Source organism: Morone saxatilis, unplaced genomic scaffold (genome assembly GCF_004916995.1).
Source record: "Morone saxatilis isolate NCDOM2014 unplaced genomic scaffold, NCSU_SB_2.0 Contig15, whole genome shotgun sequence".
Classification (NCBI taxonomy): domain Eukaryota; kingdom Metazoa; phylum Chordata; class Actinopteri; family Moronidae; genus Morone; species Morone saxatilis.
In genome coordinates, this window is record NW_023339707.1 from 1,270,487 (window position 1) to 1,286,266 (window position 15,780).

At 38.7% G+C, this 15,780-nt stretch overlaps 2 protein-coding genes across 2 annotated transcripts in view; one reads left to right on the forward strand and one right to left on the reverse strand.

Annotated features, from left to right (window-relative positions):
• cfap126 (cilia and flagella associated protein 126) overlaps positions 1–3,760 on the reverse strand; it is a 27,380-nt gene extending 23,620 nt beyond the window's left edge. The window contains exons 1-4 of the mRNA XM_035656152.1: positions 3,686–3,760; positions 2,805–2,867; positions 2,601–2,675; positions 1,549–1,746 (exon numbers count right to left, since the gene is read on the reverse strand). Coding sequence (XP_035512045.1) covers positions 1,549–1,746; positions 2,601–2,675; positions 2,805–2,867; positions 3,686–3,712 — 363 coding nt within the window. The 5' untranslated portion in view covers positions 3,713–3,760. The remainder of the gene's footprint in view (positions 1–1,548; positions 1,747–2,600; positions 2,676–2,804; positions 2,868–3,685) is intronic.
• A 480-nt stretch (positions 3,761–4,240) lies between these two features.
• Positions 4,241–14,259, forward strand: ccnq (cyclin Q). The gene is made up of 6 exons (XM_035657213.1): positions 4,241–4,350; positions 4,472–4,666; positions 5,474–5,657; positions 7,664–7,796; positions 8,044–8,262; positions 11,544–14,259. The coding sequence occupies exons 2-6, from the start codon at positions 4,516–4,518 to the stop codon at positions 11,631–11,633; spliced, it is 777 nt and encodes a 258-aa protein (XP_035513106.1). The 5' UTR covers positions 4,241–4,350; positions 4,472–4,515; the 3' UTR covers positions 11,634–14,259.
• Positions 14,260–15,780: the final 1,521 nt, after the last annotated feature.

The window sequence follows — 15,780 nt, forward strand, 5'->3', positions numbered from 1 at the left end:
TCTCTCTCAACATATATATATATATATATATATATATATATATATATATTAATTTATTGTTTGTCTGTTTTCAACCCATTACTAATGTGTGTCTGTTTTTGTCATTTAATCTATATTTGTATGTAATCAGTTTGAGCTACTGGATACCTGAATTTCTACAAAAGGATTCACCTCTCTACCTACCTACCCACATTACCTTAGAATGAGCCATTTTGTTCTACAGATGGAGTGGGTCCTCCATGTTGAACTAGTAGCCCAGAACAGACAATCCGAATACTGGCTCTAGACAGGGCCTTTTGCTTTCCCTGCCTAAAAGGAACTGCTAAACCCTCCAACTACCGCAAACTCAGACGTCTAAGTGGTCCGTCTCATCCACAGAACTAAGCTCCACATTATGGTGGACAGCTCAGCTGAGCCCACCTCGGAGAGGCCCGCCACAGACTGGATTTTTTAAAAATATGATTTGAATGCAATGTGTATTCATTAAATACACATAAAATGTATTACTTTTAAAGCTATAATATGTAACATTTTCGCATTAAACTGTCTATAAACTCTAGCTCTATGTTCTAAGTGTAGCTGAGCTGTGTTCTTCCATTATCCCAAATGTTCCAAGCAGCTGCAGGGGAGAAATCTGTCCTTTTATTCTGGTACTGCTGCGTTTCAGCAGCCGCCTGTCAATGCCGTTATATCCAATTTGTGCCTGCATCAGTGTTGTGGTTGTCTGCCATACATAGTCACATAGTCATACACTGACTTTTTATCAAGTCTGAAGCTACATCTTGGTGGTTTTTAACTCTTTTTTTAACGAGATAACGGGATAATGGATTGTGACAGCTAAAGAGTGACAGGAAAGGGGGGAGAGAGAAAGGGGATGACACGCAGCAAAGGGCCACAGGAATGAACCCTGGGCCACTGCGGCAAGGACAAGGCGATGAAAGATTCAACCAATCAGAGCTAAAAAAGATAGTTGTTTGTTGAGTTTTATTCCCAGCTTGTCAAATACAGATGCTGGAAATGATGTCAACTATCTTCAAGCATCCAACCCACAGCTTCTTTCTTTCTTTCTCAGCTCTGATTGGTTGTTTTTGTTCAGGCCTGGTGGATGCTTACAAATTCCATTAGGAACACTAGGAGGAGTCAGAGAAACCTTTGTTTTTCACAGGATGTATCTGTCTCATTGCTCTGACTGGTTCAGGATATAGGTGGAATGTTTCAGCAAAATATGACAAAAAAAACTCCCACGATCCCACACTACTGCACGATATCATCAAACTTTGTCTTTTGTTATTGTTTTGATGTGAGAGACCCCCTAGTGACATATGTTTGATAATAGCTGTTGATTCAAGTAACCTCAGCAATTTGTTTCATTACTGCTCAGAAATGTGATGACCGGCACACCCCGTGAAAACCTTACAGGCTTTAATAAAAGATAGAGAAGATAAGGCAGAATAAAAAACAGAGCTGTATATCCACCAGGTAAACACTGGATGTCAAGCATGCATGCATGTTTTAGTTTGTTTCCTGTAAACAGACTTCAGGCCTAACCTGTTCACCAACATTCTGCTGCCCAGGGGTTTTTCCGCCTCTGCGTGGCTGAGACTTGCCAGTGTGCTGTGGGTCAAAGCCCCAGGACTTCAGCCTGTTGAGACCCTCCACAGAGCGGCCTGTAGGGTTGATGTGGTGGGCTGGGATACGAGCAGGTAGATCCCAGGTCCCCTTAAAGTCTGGCCATGCACTGCCCCTCTATAGCATTACACACACACATACAAGGGAGTGGAGTCATACATCAATTCACCATCACAGAAAGATATTTAAAAAGAGTTTTGGGTAAAACTTATATTAAAGTATATTCAACATTAACTATTTGCTTATTAACATATATATTAGTAGCACATTGACTCTCATTAAAGGGCATCTATTAATGCTTTATTCTACATGACAATATTCTACAACTACTAGGCCATTAATTAAAGAGTGTCCTCTCAAAAACCTCCAAATTACCACTTAGTAATAGTACATTAATTATGATCATAATATTCTTTGCCCTTTGGCTTTATAAGATGGTAGTACCAAAATATTAGTCATTCTCCCTTAATAACACTTATATGGTCTATTTTTATGTAACAAAAGTTTATTGTGATTTCTCCACTGGAAGGGCACCCAAGAGGTCACTTTACCATGTTTTGTCTACCATAGGGGGAGCCAAAGGGCACTTTTGACTTGTATATTGTTTCACATTGGCAAGCACCCTGCCCCAGTCTTGAGTCCCCCAGTAAGTTCAAAGTCTTGTAACTTTGACCCACACTAAGCAAAGCATATTAGTTATGAGCAAGAGCTCACTTTAGAATGAGAAAGCTTGATTACATAAGGATTGACCATATTTATTAAGTGTTATTAAGGGAGAATGAGCATTCTTGTGTTACTACCACCCTATAAGGCCCTTATTGAGGGAAAACTCTTAGTTAATGGCCTGGTTGTTGTAGAATATGGCCGTGCAGAATAAGGTATTAATACATGTTTTATAATGGCTAATAAGCAACTAGTTAATGGTGAATATGTGTACCTTAATATAAAATGTTGGTTTCATATGCTCTCACCTTTACCACTCCTGGGAGCAGATGTCCTCTATTATCGGCAATGAAGGTGGTGTGACCCTCCTGTGCAGTGGGTCTCTACATACACATAGGCTCAGTGAGCTGAACTCATTCATCAGATTTATAGTTAACAATGCTTGAAAATACATGGCAAAGTGAAACACAACTAATACAACAGGACAGGATTGCTGATATAATGTGAACTACCTCTTTGAAGTGCTTAGTCTCACACCAGTTCTGCAGCCTCTGCGACCGGAAGGCACCATCATACTGAGGATGGAGATTTATGTCAGAATGTATGAGTGAAACTGAACAGCAAAATGTCAAATGTTCCCAGTTTTTAGAACAAAGATGTTGAGAAAAGAACAGGAAGAGAATGGCGCACATGGATCTTTACATACATACTTACAGCTTCCTGGTGGCTTTCTGATTTGACTGTTACTTTAGTGTTTAAAGTACAGTTTTATTTCCTGCTTGTGGTGAATATTGAGTTACCTTTCAGAGCAGTGTAGACAATGCAGAATTGTTTCTGTGCCAGTATTACAGAATAAATAAGATATTTTTTAGAAAGTGGTTTGTTGGATAGATTATGTGTATGATTTCAAAACCCATTAACTTTATTGTTAAGTATTTGTTATAGTGAGTCCAATCAATTCCCAGTTAATCTTCTCAAAGTAAACCAACCAAGAAGTTGCAGGTCAGTCTCACTTGTTGTTATCCTTCACGTTGATGCCATTCAATAAAACGTCTGTCTTGAACATTGACTGTCCATTTGCACCCACTGCATCCTTGCATGTACCTGCATGTTGTTATGGCAATGGCGGCAGCGTATGTAGACTGCTACTCTTTTTTTATAATTTTTTTTTACAAGTATCATAAAGGGAACTATAAACCAGGTGTAAGTATACAACCCTGCGTTGTAATCGACAGTAAAATAACCTAGAATCCTTGAATCAAATACTGTGCTAACGGTATATTCCTGCGCAGGGATACCAAACGTCTTTAAGAGTTCAGTGTCTGTGAGTAAGTCGTTGCTCATTCAATCAATTGTGATATCAGCAAAATACAGATGTTTAAGTTAACGTTACCTGGTTTGCTGAGTAACTGGACGACATTTCTGCATCTGTCTACAGCCTCCGCCTCTGTCCTTTGTTGACTCGTTGCATAGCAACACCGGAATACCGGAATCGGCACGTTTTTTTTCCCCAGTAGGTGAATTTGATTAGCGTGCCGGACTTTAAATAAATATCATAAATTGGCCTAAACTATTAGATTATTTATTTTTCAAATGTATGGATAATTTAATTAAATCATTTAAATATTAATTTCAGCAACACAGAGCATATGTACAGATTTTGGAAGTTATGTTTTAAACAAAGTTAATAAAATGGTAGTGGCGACCCTGCTAAGGAAATATAACGTTAATAAAAAATATAATATAATTTTAAAAATAAATCGTGTTTAGAAGCATATTAAAGTATTCTTTAATTTTCTTACACAACTTCCATTTCAATGTTTTGCACATTGTACAAAGTAACCTGTCAAATCTCCTCTCTTCTCGACATAGATAACAACTGTTATGTCTTCTCGAAAGGTAAGTTTTGCAAACGAAACATTTATTTTGGTATCGTAGACCGGAAGTCCCAGTATTTATCTTCCGGTAGCTCGCGTACATAGTAACTGTGGATGCTATGCTAGCACCAATCGATACTGAAAACGTGCAGCTAACTTGAGCACTCTAACGTTAATATTTGTGAGTTTGTTCTCTATAATCAGCCGTAGCCGAATGTAGCAGTGTTTACAGGTGTAACGTTAAGTTAGCTCTCAGGCTCATAGCCATATTCTAATTACTAACGTTAGTTGCCTCTTTACAGTCTCTTCTTGTACCGGTCATCCTCCTGCTGATGGTCCACCAGCCATGGAGGGACCGTCCTCTCGGCTACCTGCCACCACCCAAGACGGACCGCTGTGGCTGGCGGGCAGGACAGACTCCGGCAGGGATGCAGAGTCTGACCCTGCCCGGGAGATAAAGACACAGTTCCGAGTTTGTCGCTTCATAATGGAGACAGGTAACCAGCACGGGGCTACTCGTGTCCTCAGGGTAAACAGTGTAGTATGGAAGGCCATTTCTGCCAGGAAAAAAAGTTATGCATGATAAAAAGAATTAAGATACAACCGTGAGATATTAAGTTTTGCGTTATTATGGCAAAACCATGACAGACTTTTTCTTTCAGCCAATACAATATAAGTGTACCTGCTTCTGATGGCCGGACCGATAAAATAACAATTAGAACTTTTTGTAAGTTCATAACCTGTAGTTGTTACACACCTGAGGGTAAGATGGATGGTATAATATTTCATAGCTCTATTCTAACCAAATCTAACTATTGTTAACACAACAAAAACAAGCAACAGTTCTGACTCTGACTCTCTTCACAAACAGACCTTGGCTTTCAAAAAACATAAAGCCTATCAATCATTTTGCACAAGAATTAAAAATATATATATTTTTAACATCAATCAAGTCAAGCTTGACATGGTAGGTCGACATTTGGACTGCTCTCATACTGTTTACTTATTATGTGTATTTTTATTTTTATCATTTTTATTCTGTTTTTTATTCTTGTCCAGGTGGAAATGGTCATCTGTAATTGAGCTACATGCTATGCTGCTAGTAATTTAGAAATATCACCAATTCCCCTGAAATGTTTCTCTCTGTACATAAAGAGATAATATAGAATTTGTCAATTTAATGTGTGTTTGCTTTTTGTAATCATGGAGTAAACATTTAGGTATAGTTCAGTTTACCACACATCGGATCCTGATGGTGAAACAACAGATTTGATTTTGAACTGAGTATACTTGTCCTCGCTCAGGAGTGAAGCTGGGAATGCGCTCAGTACCCGTGGCCACAGCGTGTGTGTTGTACCACCGTTTCTTTGAGCGTGTCAGCATGCGAGCGTATGAACCCTACTTGGTGGCCATGAGCTGTGTGTACCTGGCTGGAAAGGTGGAGGAGCAGCACATCAGGACCCGGGACATCCTCAACGTAAGCCACAGGTAATATGCATGCTCTATGGCCATATTTGAATCGTACTGCTGAGAGCAAAAATACTGTACTTAAGGTATTCTCTATCGCTATTATAAAGTAAACAAATTTAATTCAAGTCCTGTGAGAAAGATTGCAGATTCAGGCCTCTCACATGGAAACACAGTCAGCTTTAAGATGTTGAATGTTACTTGAGAACTAAAGATTTTTTCTCATGAATGTCTGAACACTGTTGTCAGTTGTCATTTTTGTGTAAAATGTAAAAAAAAATAATAATAATTTTCAAAGCCCAAGTTGATATTTTGAAATGACATGTTTTCAGCAGTCTAAAATCTGAATATATTCAGTCAAAGAAAAGCAGCAAATCATCACATTTGCATAGCTGCAACCAAGTCCAGTGTGTAACATTTAGGAGAATCTATTGTCAGAAATGGAATATAATCATTGTTGTGTTTTTGTTACCTTTAGAATGAGCTGTTTATATCTACAGAGGGAATGGGTCACCCTCCATGGAGGGTTAGGGTTAAGCCACTATGTTTCTACAGATCAAACACTATCTCTAGATAGGGCTTTTCATGTTTTTCCTGAGTTTTGCAGCCACCATAGTTTCTCCTGGTTGTCAAATACAGATGCAAGCGGTGTTCAGTTAATTGCAATTCAAAAATTCACCGCTTGGATGCCACCAGATCCTACACACTAGTCCTTTAACAAAAAATGATTATCAGAATTATTACAAATGAATTTTTTAGATGTTGTGTCTTTGAACAATGGCACAGCGCTGAAATATTGTTTTGAATGGAAAGTTGAAAAAAATGAGGGAACCAGTTTGGAAACAATTTTTGCTCAAGGTCCAACCACTTGTTTGCACTGGAGCTTTCAGCTGTATTACATGACAGGCTTAAGCTGTACCTATTTTTTTGTGTGACAATCAAGCTGTGCACTACAATACATCACCTCAATAGAGAATCTCTGGATCAGTTTGAGAAAGAGGAGCGCCTGTGTTTTTGACGGTACTAAAAATCCTAGCTAAATACTCTTATACCATAATACCGTGATACCGGCCAATCCTATTACATGTTTTTAACCACCAGGTTTGATCAGTCTTCACACAGCTGTATGTTCAAACTGTGCATTATTCTGAGCACTTAGCATTTCTCGTTCATGTTAGTTTAAAAGTTGCTTGACGGTTGATTCTTGACACTTGAAACAGCAGTGAACCAGTCTCTTACTAGCTTCTACTGCAGCTTTTGACTATCTTCACCAGAAAGTTATCAGGAACATGACCTCGCTGCACGCTGTAGCTGAAAGGATTAGTGGATTAATCCATCGACTAATGATCGTTTAGAGAATTGATTAATCTAGTACTGCACAATATGGAAAAAACATTGCAATTATTTTGACAGATACTGTGATTGGGATATGATTCACTATTTCGGTGGGAATTATCATTTTTGCATCACAGATATAATTTATAGAAATAGAAATTATAGAATAGAGACTAGTTTTCCAGTCATGAAAACACCTGGAAAATGATTAAAATGACCAATTATGCTGGAAACAATCTGTCATCCTGAATTTAGCCCCATACTCAGATTTACATATTCTGCATATTTTGTTTGAAAGTCAACAGTTGGTAGCTGCACGGTGTGACACTTCAGATTGGGTAAACTAAACATGAAGCGGAACGGAAAAACGCTTTAAACGCTCTCTTTTTATTTCGGCCATGTCGGTCAATCTAGTTGTTCACACCAGACACAGCATGAAACAGACTTGCAGCAATCTTTTCTGCGTCGCAGTGAACCTGATGTCCAGTCAATGCTGGGTCTACCGTCTATCATCAGATGTGTCTGCAGTGGTTGGAATGTAGTTGTAATAAATGGTCTCAGAATATCTGGAGTGGCGATTGAGGAGTTTTACACCAGGAAAACTTATTTTCCCTCATCACTCTTCAAAGTGGTCACCTTGAATGCTCCTTTCACCTCTTCCTTCCCCCTCTTCTTCCGTTTCTCCCTCATAGGTATTTCAACAGTGGCAGTGCTCCTCTAGAATGTGACAAGGAGTTCTGGGACCTGAGGGACAGTGTGGTGCAGTGTGAGCTCCTCATCCTCCGACAGCTCAACTTCCACGTCTCCTTTGAGCACCCTCACAAGGTAGGTGTGTGTGTTTGTCCACGTGCGCGTACTCCTGTCCCCCCTATTCAGTGTTGATCCTCCCTGTCCGTTGCTGTTACCGTCTGATGTTGTCATGGTTGTCCCGATGTGTTTGTGTGCACAGCCGCTGTTGAAGTATTTCTGAAGTGGGTCTGTGATCACCCTTCAAACAAATGAAATCGCTTTCTGACTCAAACATGTATAATGTACAGGATTGTATGTCTTCTCTTTGTCTCTTTCCCTCCAGTATTTACTCCACTACCTTTTGTCTGTGAAGTCGCTCGTGAACCGCCACGCTTGGTCTCGAACCCCTGTCGCTGAGACTTCCTGGGCATTGCTTAGAGACTGTTACCACGGAGTCATGTGCATCCGCCACATACCCCAACACATTGCCATAGCAACGCTGTACCTGGCTCTAAACAGCTACGGAGTGGAGATGCCTGTCGGAGAGAGAGAGTGGTGGCAGGTGTGTGTTCACGCCAAAGTGTTGATAATTACAGACTGAAGAAAGGCACATGAGCAAAAATGCACATGTGAGGGAGGCTGTGTCGGCCTGTTCACAGCTGGTATTAACATGCGGACATGGACAAAGTGGACAGCTTTAAATAAAAGTGTAAAGCACTGAGACCAAAACCACTTGCCCAAGTAGTCTGGTACGCATTTGACCACATATATTTTGTAGTGTAAACACTAATGCATCCTGGGCCACATTGAAAGACTGCTTACTGGTGACCTGTAAGTACACACAAAACATGCTATTTGCTTCACTATAATGAAAAACTGATAAACTATTAACTGCATTATCCCCAGACTCCCTTAAATAATTACACAATTTCTTGAGTCAGTAAACTGATGTACTTTAAGCTGTACTAGCTTCAAGCTGTGCATGTTGATACCAGGTGTAAACTGGCTCTGTATGTATGTGGCTTTATTCATTTGAGTATAAAATGGGATTATTATCATCTATTATTGTCATCTTATACAAAGTTCAGGCAAACAAGTTAGTAAAACAGATGACTCATGCAGCAGTTAGAGCAACATTCACTTTGAGTCATGTCTCTGGCCTTCTCTTGAATGTAATTCTAAAGTAAACGCAGTTAAAATGTGATTTAATGAGTAAGCACTGAAAGCATTTGAAGTGTAACAGTTAATCAGCCATTTAAAGAGCATTGAAACGACATTTGCACTGTAAGCAACTGAAGCAAACTTTATTTTAATTTGAATTAAGCAGTGACAGTTGTCAGGTGAAGAAGCTGAACTGTCAATTTAAGAGTGTCATGTATCACTTGAAGTGCAGAGGCTGAAAGCAGTTAAACTGTCAGTCGAAGATAAAGCGTGGGGCCTCACTGGCTACATCCAGTTCTGCCAGCTCCTACACTAGGGGTCTCCAACCTTTTTAAAAGTGAAGGCAACATTAAGGGAGTCCTCTGGAAGGGGCTCCTCTGGGTTCAGGGTTGAACCAATTTAAATTCAGAATTTGATGGTGTGTAAGTTATATTTTCTCTGGTTGTGGTATTAACACTAAAGGATCTCGTTAGAAATATCTAATAAGAAGATTTACGAGTCAATTTACTGAGCCCACTTAATCAAGGTAAAACGATTAATTGAAAATGTTAAAGTGCAACTTAACAACACAGAGAATGGATGGCAAATGCAGAAGGACAGAATAGGGAAGTATGGTTTTAACTCAGAGCATGTAAGAAAGGCTGGTCTCAATTGACTTTTTTCAGGGTTCCCACACGTCTTTGTCTCTAAACAAGGACGTTAAGAGACTAGTTTTCCAGTCATGAAAAACACCTCGAAAGAGATTAAAATGACCAAATCCTGGAAATATTTTAATTGTTTTTACCCCTTTACTCCCCTACATAAACCTGGGTGTGTATTTTGTTTGAAACTGTTGGATAAGCTGCATGAAAAATTTGTCGAAAGACTTTTTCAAAGTTGTCTGCCAGTGGGGAACACAGCCTTCCTCTTTCTTTCATTTAACCACCTTCTTCAAAAGGTCAGCATTGTGATATTTGCGCATACCCAGAAACCTGTTGATAGTCTTTCATCATGTTTAAAAGTACGTATGTGGTAGTTGATTTGTTTCCAAGAGGCAAGAGGTTGCATGTCACGAACTGCAATAAAACCTCAGGTGAAACGCATATTCTGAATGCGTTGTTTACATGTCCAGAGAATGGTCCTAGAACCTGAATAATATCCTTCGTGTCTTATTTGGAAAATGCTACATTTGGAATAAAAAATTAGGAGTATCCCAACGGTTAGGCTGTTTACATGACCCTTATCAAATGTGGAATATTGTCATGTTTGTAATGCCGTAAATCAATTAACTGCCCAGGTTCTCTTTACTTCACTCAACTGAACTCAACCTGCCTTTATTTGGAAAACAGGCCTCTATATGAGACGGGCCTTTAATTCCTTTTATACAGAACTCTAGCTAAGCAAAGATGGCAAATACTATCAGACTGTTTATTTAAACCTGTATAACAATTAGAATAACATCAATTAGGAATCATTGATTTGATCATTTGATACTTTGGTGCTCATGGTTTCTGTAAAAATGAACTAAACGAATGAGAATCAAAGTGTGCTAATGTCGGTTAACATCAAGCTCTCTGAATTCTTTGCTAATGTGCTGCCAAATCTCCATTCTGTCGGGATCTTATCTCACATTTACAGTAGTGAAATTTAATTAATGAATTTGCAGTATTCAAACTGGTCCATGAGGGTTATTTTACTGCATGATTGACTCATTGAAAGAATATTAGTTGACAGAGCTTCTGGGTCTGAGAAGTGAGGCCACTGAGGAAGTGTCTTAAACCTGCATTTTTAAAATGGCCAGAAGGGGGCAGCTACACTGGCTGCAAAAATAAGTTTGTTTGTATGGACTAATGGAGAAATGAGCCGACTTCTCACTTGATTTTTGAGCTCAGTAAACAGTTACCTAATGAGTTTATAGTTTATGGTCTCAATCTCTAGTTTCAGTCTTCTTCCATACAGCATAATGTTCAGTTAGTAAATGATGGTCCCATTTAGAGTAAAATAGGCAATAAATCACAGTATGCTTTAGGGCAGTGGTTCTCAAACATAAAAAAAAATCTTCTGTATCCCTTGCAGTACTCCAAAGTACCCCTACCCCTATTTGAGAAACTGCCTTACAACAGAGGTGTCCAGCGTGGTGCCTTGGAGTACCTGGTAGCTCTCGAGTAGCCTAAAAGCTGCACTTGGTAACCTTTTATAAAAATAACAGCCATAATGCTAATATAAGAGCCTTCAAAACGGCTGTCTACAAACCAATAGGTTACATCACGATGGGTTAACACTTACAAACAGTAGCTGTAGCCTCACACAGGTGTCTCTTTGCTTTCAGGGTCATGTCCACAGCAACCTTCCTGCTCTGTACATTTGTGCACTTTGACCAAAATTACATTACCAGCTGACCATTCAGCTCCAGCCAGTCTTCAAAGCAGAGGGACCTCTTGTAAGTGTGAAGTATTAATTGTAGGCTGGTGGCAATTATAGTTCCCCATTGTCAAACAATTTTACAAATGAGGCCTCTTTTGTTGGAGTGACTGTATCCAAATGCAAATGAGAAGAGTCAGGATGGTTTTCCGCTTCAGTCCTCAAGGCAATAAAATCTAGGTCGTTTGAAATGGAGTGTGGACCTTTTGATGTCCACTGTTTATTGAGGCCAGGTGTGGAGCTGAAGTCTTTGTTTGTGTGTGTGTTTGTTTGTGCGTGTAGGTGCTGTGCGAGGACGTGACCAAAGCAGACATCGATGCTGTGATCTCAGACCTTCTTCAGCTCTACGACATGGAGGCCAAGTGTATCTGAAGGACATGCTACACATAGAAGACACATGAGAGTTGTTTTTTTTTGCTGCTTGTGTTTGTCCATGCGGCATGAACATGTGTGCCTGTGTGTGTGTGTGCTGTTCTCTGCATGTAAGTGTCAGGGTTCAGGTGCGTTTGTGCACATGCGTCTGTGCTTGTTTGGGTGAGAGAGAGGAACACTTTGTATTGCCCCAGTTAGTCTGTGAGCCGTGACAAAAAACACACCTGCACTACCACGTCCTGCCACCGTGGGGAGACATTTCTTGCTTTCTGGTCTCTGATCTCTCGGGCCTGCAGAATACTGATGGAATATGTCATCAAAAACACCACTCTCTCCACACATATGTTTTAACTACAAATACCAAAGTCCATCACCCAGTTGTTCAATCAGTAATTCCAGAAAATCCGTAAAAATACATGAGAATGACGACCTCAGTTAGATACTTATTATTGAATGGCATTATACTAACACATTTATGCATTCGGAAAATACTAAAAACAAATATGTCGTTGAGGTTAAGTCCTGATTGTCTCAGAATCCAGACCACCTTGCTGCATAAATCTGCATTTGGGAAAATAAGCTTGTCTCTACTCAATATTAATACGTCCTTAATTTTTAAAGCTGCAGTAGGTAATTTTTATAAAATAACCTTTTATTTTATTTGCTGAAACTTTAACTCTATCCTGACAGTAGTACAAAGGGAGATAATCCTCCAAACTGAATGAATGAATGAATTTGCAAAAATCCAATGGGCCCAAAAGAAAACAACCAATCAGAACTGAGAAAAGTAGAAAGACGCTTTGGCCTGGCGGCTTGAAGATAGTTGATTGTTGAGTCTCATTCCCAGCATCGATATTTGACAGAGCAGATGAAAAATACAGGGGGGATGTGATCTGCTGTATGTTTCGGATGAATGTTTCAGCTGTTAATTTGGACTGTGTGTAAAATAAACTCGACAGACCCTACCCTGTCCTGTTTCAAGGATATGTCTGGTGATATTTTATATGTTCTTCACTACATCCCATAAATAATGAATGAATTAATAGATAAATGAATTGACATTACTTACAAGTTTAGTCTGTATCAAAGAAATTTTAGCACTAGCTACAAACATACCTTCTCCCTGTGAAGTTTTACACATGGTCCTGGTTTGTTCAGTTCCTGTTGTTGAAAGAGGAAAAAAAAAACAACAAAACAAAATAAAAGGCAAAGTCTTTGGTAGCTAGAAAAACAACAATAACAACAACAACAGAGCTCATATGTCATTCCTCTGTGCCATAGCGCTCCCTTGTCCAAATCAGTGAGTCACACTGTTGCCCTGGGTGACATGTTCCTTTATTACCATGAACACACACTGTAGTTTTTTTTTTTACTTAATCCCACGCACGCTGTCCTGCGGCTGGAAACATCCACTGAGCACGTGTTCCCAAACTCTTTCATGACCAGGACACCCACAATAGATGCACATTAGTCAATTTATGATTTTGTGTTAAGGAATCTTAAACCCTCGGAATCCCCCTTTTTTATCTATAGGTTTGAAGATAATAAAGTCTTTATAATCAATCAATGATCAAACTAGGACCTCCTTTTGCTGGGGACTAGTACAACCCACTCAAAGACCCCTGTTGGTCCCCAGATCCCTGTTTGAAAACCACTGCAATTGAGTACCAATTGTGGATTAATCCACTGCTGAAAATGGTCCCCAACAAATGCATTATTTCCTCCCGTTTACGTAGCATTTGATAAAAACTACAGTGAGCAGCTATTTTCAGCTGAGGGTGACAGACAGGCACAAAAGTACTGAGAGACAAGCTAGGTAGATATAAAAAAAAAATCATTAATACAAAATGCTGAAACAGCATAACTGAAATCTAAAAAATCCACCATCTATCCTTTAATCATTTCTCTCTCCAACAAATCATCACAAAGTACAGTATAACTAGCTTGCAGTAATGATATTAGCAAACATATTTGTTTTAATCATCAATACCACGCTCATATTTTAACAATAACAACAATGAAGGTGGTTAATGAACCTATTTTACTCCATTTAAGTTACATAACTTTAGGCATTCCTGAGCAGTGCATAGAGTTTGAGGACGATGGAGGGGCATTGTGATTGTTCATGGGAATGTCCTGTTATCAAAGATTTATGGAAAAAACTATTACTACTTCTATTTTTTGTCTCTTGTATTATGATTTTCCTTTAAATCCCAGTTTAAGTTTCCATGGTATATTTCCTTGTGTGTGTAACATAAGGAATGATATGAAAAATATTTTTATTATCAAAGTCAAATATGCAGTACAATTTCTGTGTTAGGAAAATACCTCTAAAAGCATTAGGCAATGTAAAGAATGGAAAAGTTGACTTATTCTCTGAAGATCCAAAAATGAGTACATGGTTGTGAAAAATGTTGTGTCAAAAAAAATTAGAATATTTGCAATAAAGGGAAAGTCCATGGACTATAAAGATGTGGGGATGTTTCACAGAATCCTGAAAAATAACCCCACTGAGGATTGGTCAATACAAGAACTGTTGTAGAACTAATAACAAGAATGAAAGTATGGACAAACTGGATGCTGTTATTAGATTTTATATAATATATAAATATATTCATTTAGTAAATTTTGTTGCCTCTGTTTCTGTTTTTTCTATTTTGCTTATAAAAGCCTACGTGTGTACATAGCTATGTATGTGTACATACTTTACATGTTTTTTTCTTCACTTTTGACCATGTTTTTAAGAGTCTGACAAAACAGAATAAATACAATGGTTATGAAAACTCACATTGTTGGTTGCAGGGACGGATCTAGAAAAAAACGTTCATTGGGTGTTTAAGGGCTGGCGGTATATGCTGATTTAATCACAAACTATCACAATTATCAATATCTGCTTGGAAAAGCCCACAAATGAAGATATTTATTGTGGCACATCAGTAAAGCACTGAATAGAAATATCTGAAGGTGGCATTAGAATACAATGTCCTTTTTCATTGAACAACCTATAACAGCCTCAGAAGTGGCCTTTAATTTTCCTTAGCATGTTATTTTTTAAATTAATTAATCTAAATGAATGTGTTAAATTTGACAACATTTGACACCAAACTGAGGTGGCAGATGGCCTTTTTTTATGCCGCCCCTCTAGATCCATCCCTGGTTAGTTTTGGTCTTTCTTTTGACCTGATTTGTTGTTCACAGGGTTCTTAAAAAGTTTAAAATCCAATAATCTGAAATGTAGGCCTTAAAATGTCCTAGTTAGGTCTTAAAATTGAATTGATTATTGAAATTAACATTATTTTCATAAAGTTGCATTTTTCAGTCACGCTTTTAAATGTGTTTTTGTGTATTGATGATGCTGTAACAACTACAAAACAAAACCTACATGGAACCAGTTATTATCTTCCTTCATATCCTTCTTACTTTTTTTGCCAGTATGGACATAAAATTGTTTTTAAATTGCATGCATAATGGTCTTCAAAAGTCTAAAAAGTCTAGTGTGTAACATTTAGGAGGATCTATTGTCAGAAATGGAATATAAATATTCATTAGGTATGTTTTTCTTTTTTAAATTTATTTTTTTGGCCTTTTCAATGGCTTTTATTAGATAGGGACAGCCAAGATAGACAGGAAAGTGGGTAGAGAAGGGGATGTCACGCAGGCAAAGGCCTGCAGGTCAAGATTCGAACAGGGGTGCTGGCAGCACTCCGTATATGGGTCGGCCAGCTTTACCGACTGAGCTAACCAGGCGCCCGATAGGTATGTTTTCAATAGTGTGTAATCACTGAAAATAGAATTATTGTGTTTTTTGTTACCTTAGACATGAGCTGTTTGTATCTCCAAAGGGAGGCGGGTCCTTATTCGTGGAGTCCGCCATGTTGAACCGCCATTGTAGGGCCCAAAAGGGACAAACGAAACACTGACTCTAGATAGGGGTGTTCATGTTTTTTCGCACATTTCACAGCCACCATAGTTTCTCCTTTGCACTTTGAAGGGGAGGGTGAAACCAATACTGATTTACCTTCATATCCTTTGTACTTTTTTCCCTCAGTATATGGGAAGTAGATCTTAAACTGCCTTCATAATAATACAGTTTAACCTGTTGAAACCTGCAGAAACCCTGTTGTAGATGAGCTCACAGTCAGTCCAT

Bases quoted from the DNA above. Each gene is read 5' to 3' on its own strand.
- ccnq (XM_035657213.1), top strand. From the start codon at position 4,516: ATGGAGGGACCGTCCTCTCGGCTACCTGCCACCACCCAAGACGGACCG. The intron at 4,667-5,473 runs GTAACCAGCACG...GTCCTCGCTCAG, and splicing joins TCGCTTCATAATGGAGACAG to GAGTGAAGCTGGGAATGCGC. The intron at 7,797-8,043 runs GTAGGTGTGTGT...CTTTCCCTCCAG, and splicing joins CCTTTGAGCACCCTCACAAG to TATTTACTCCACTACCTTTT.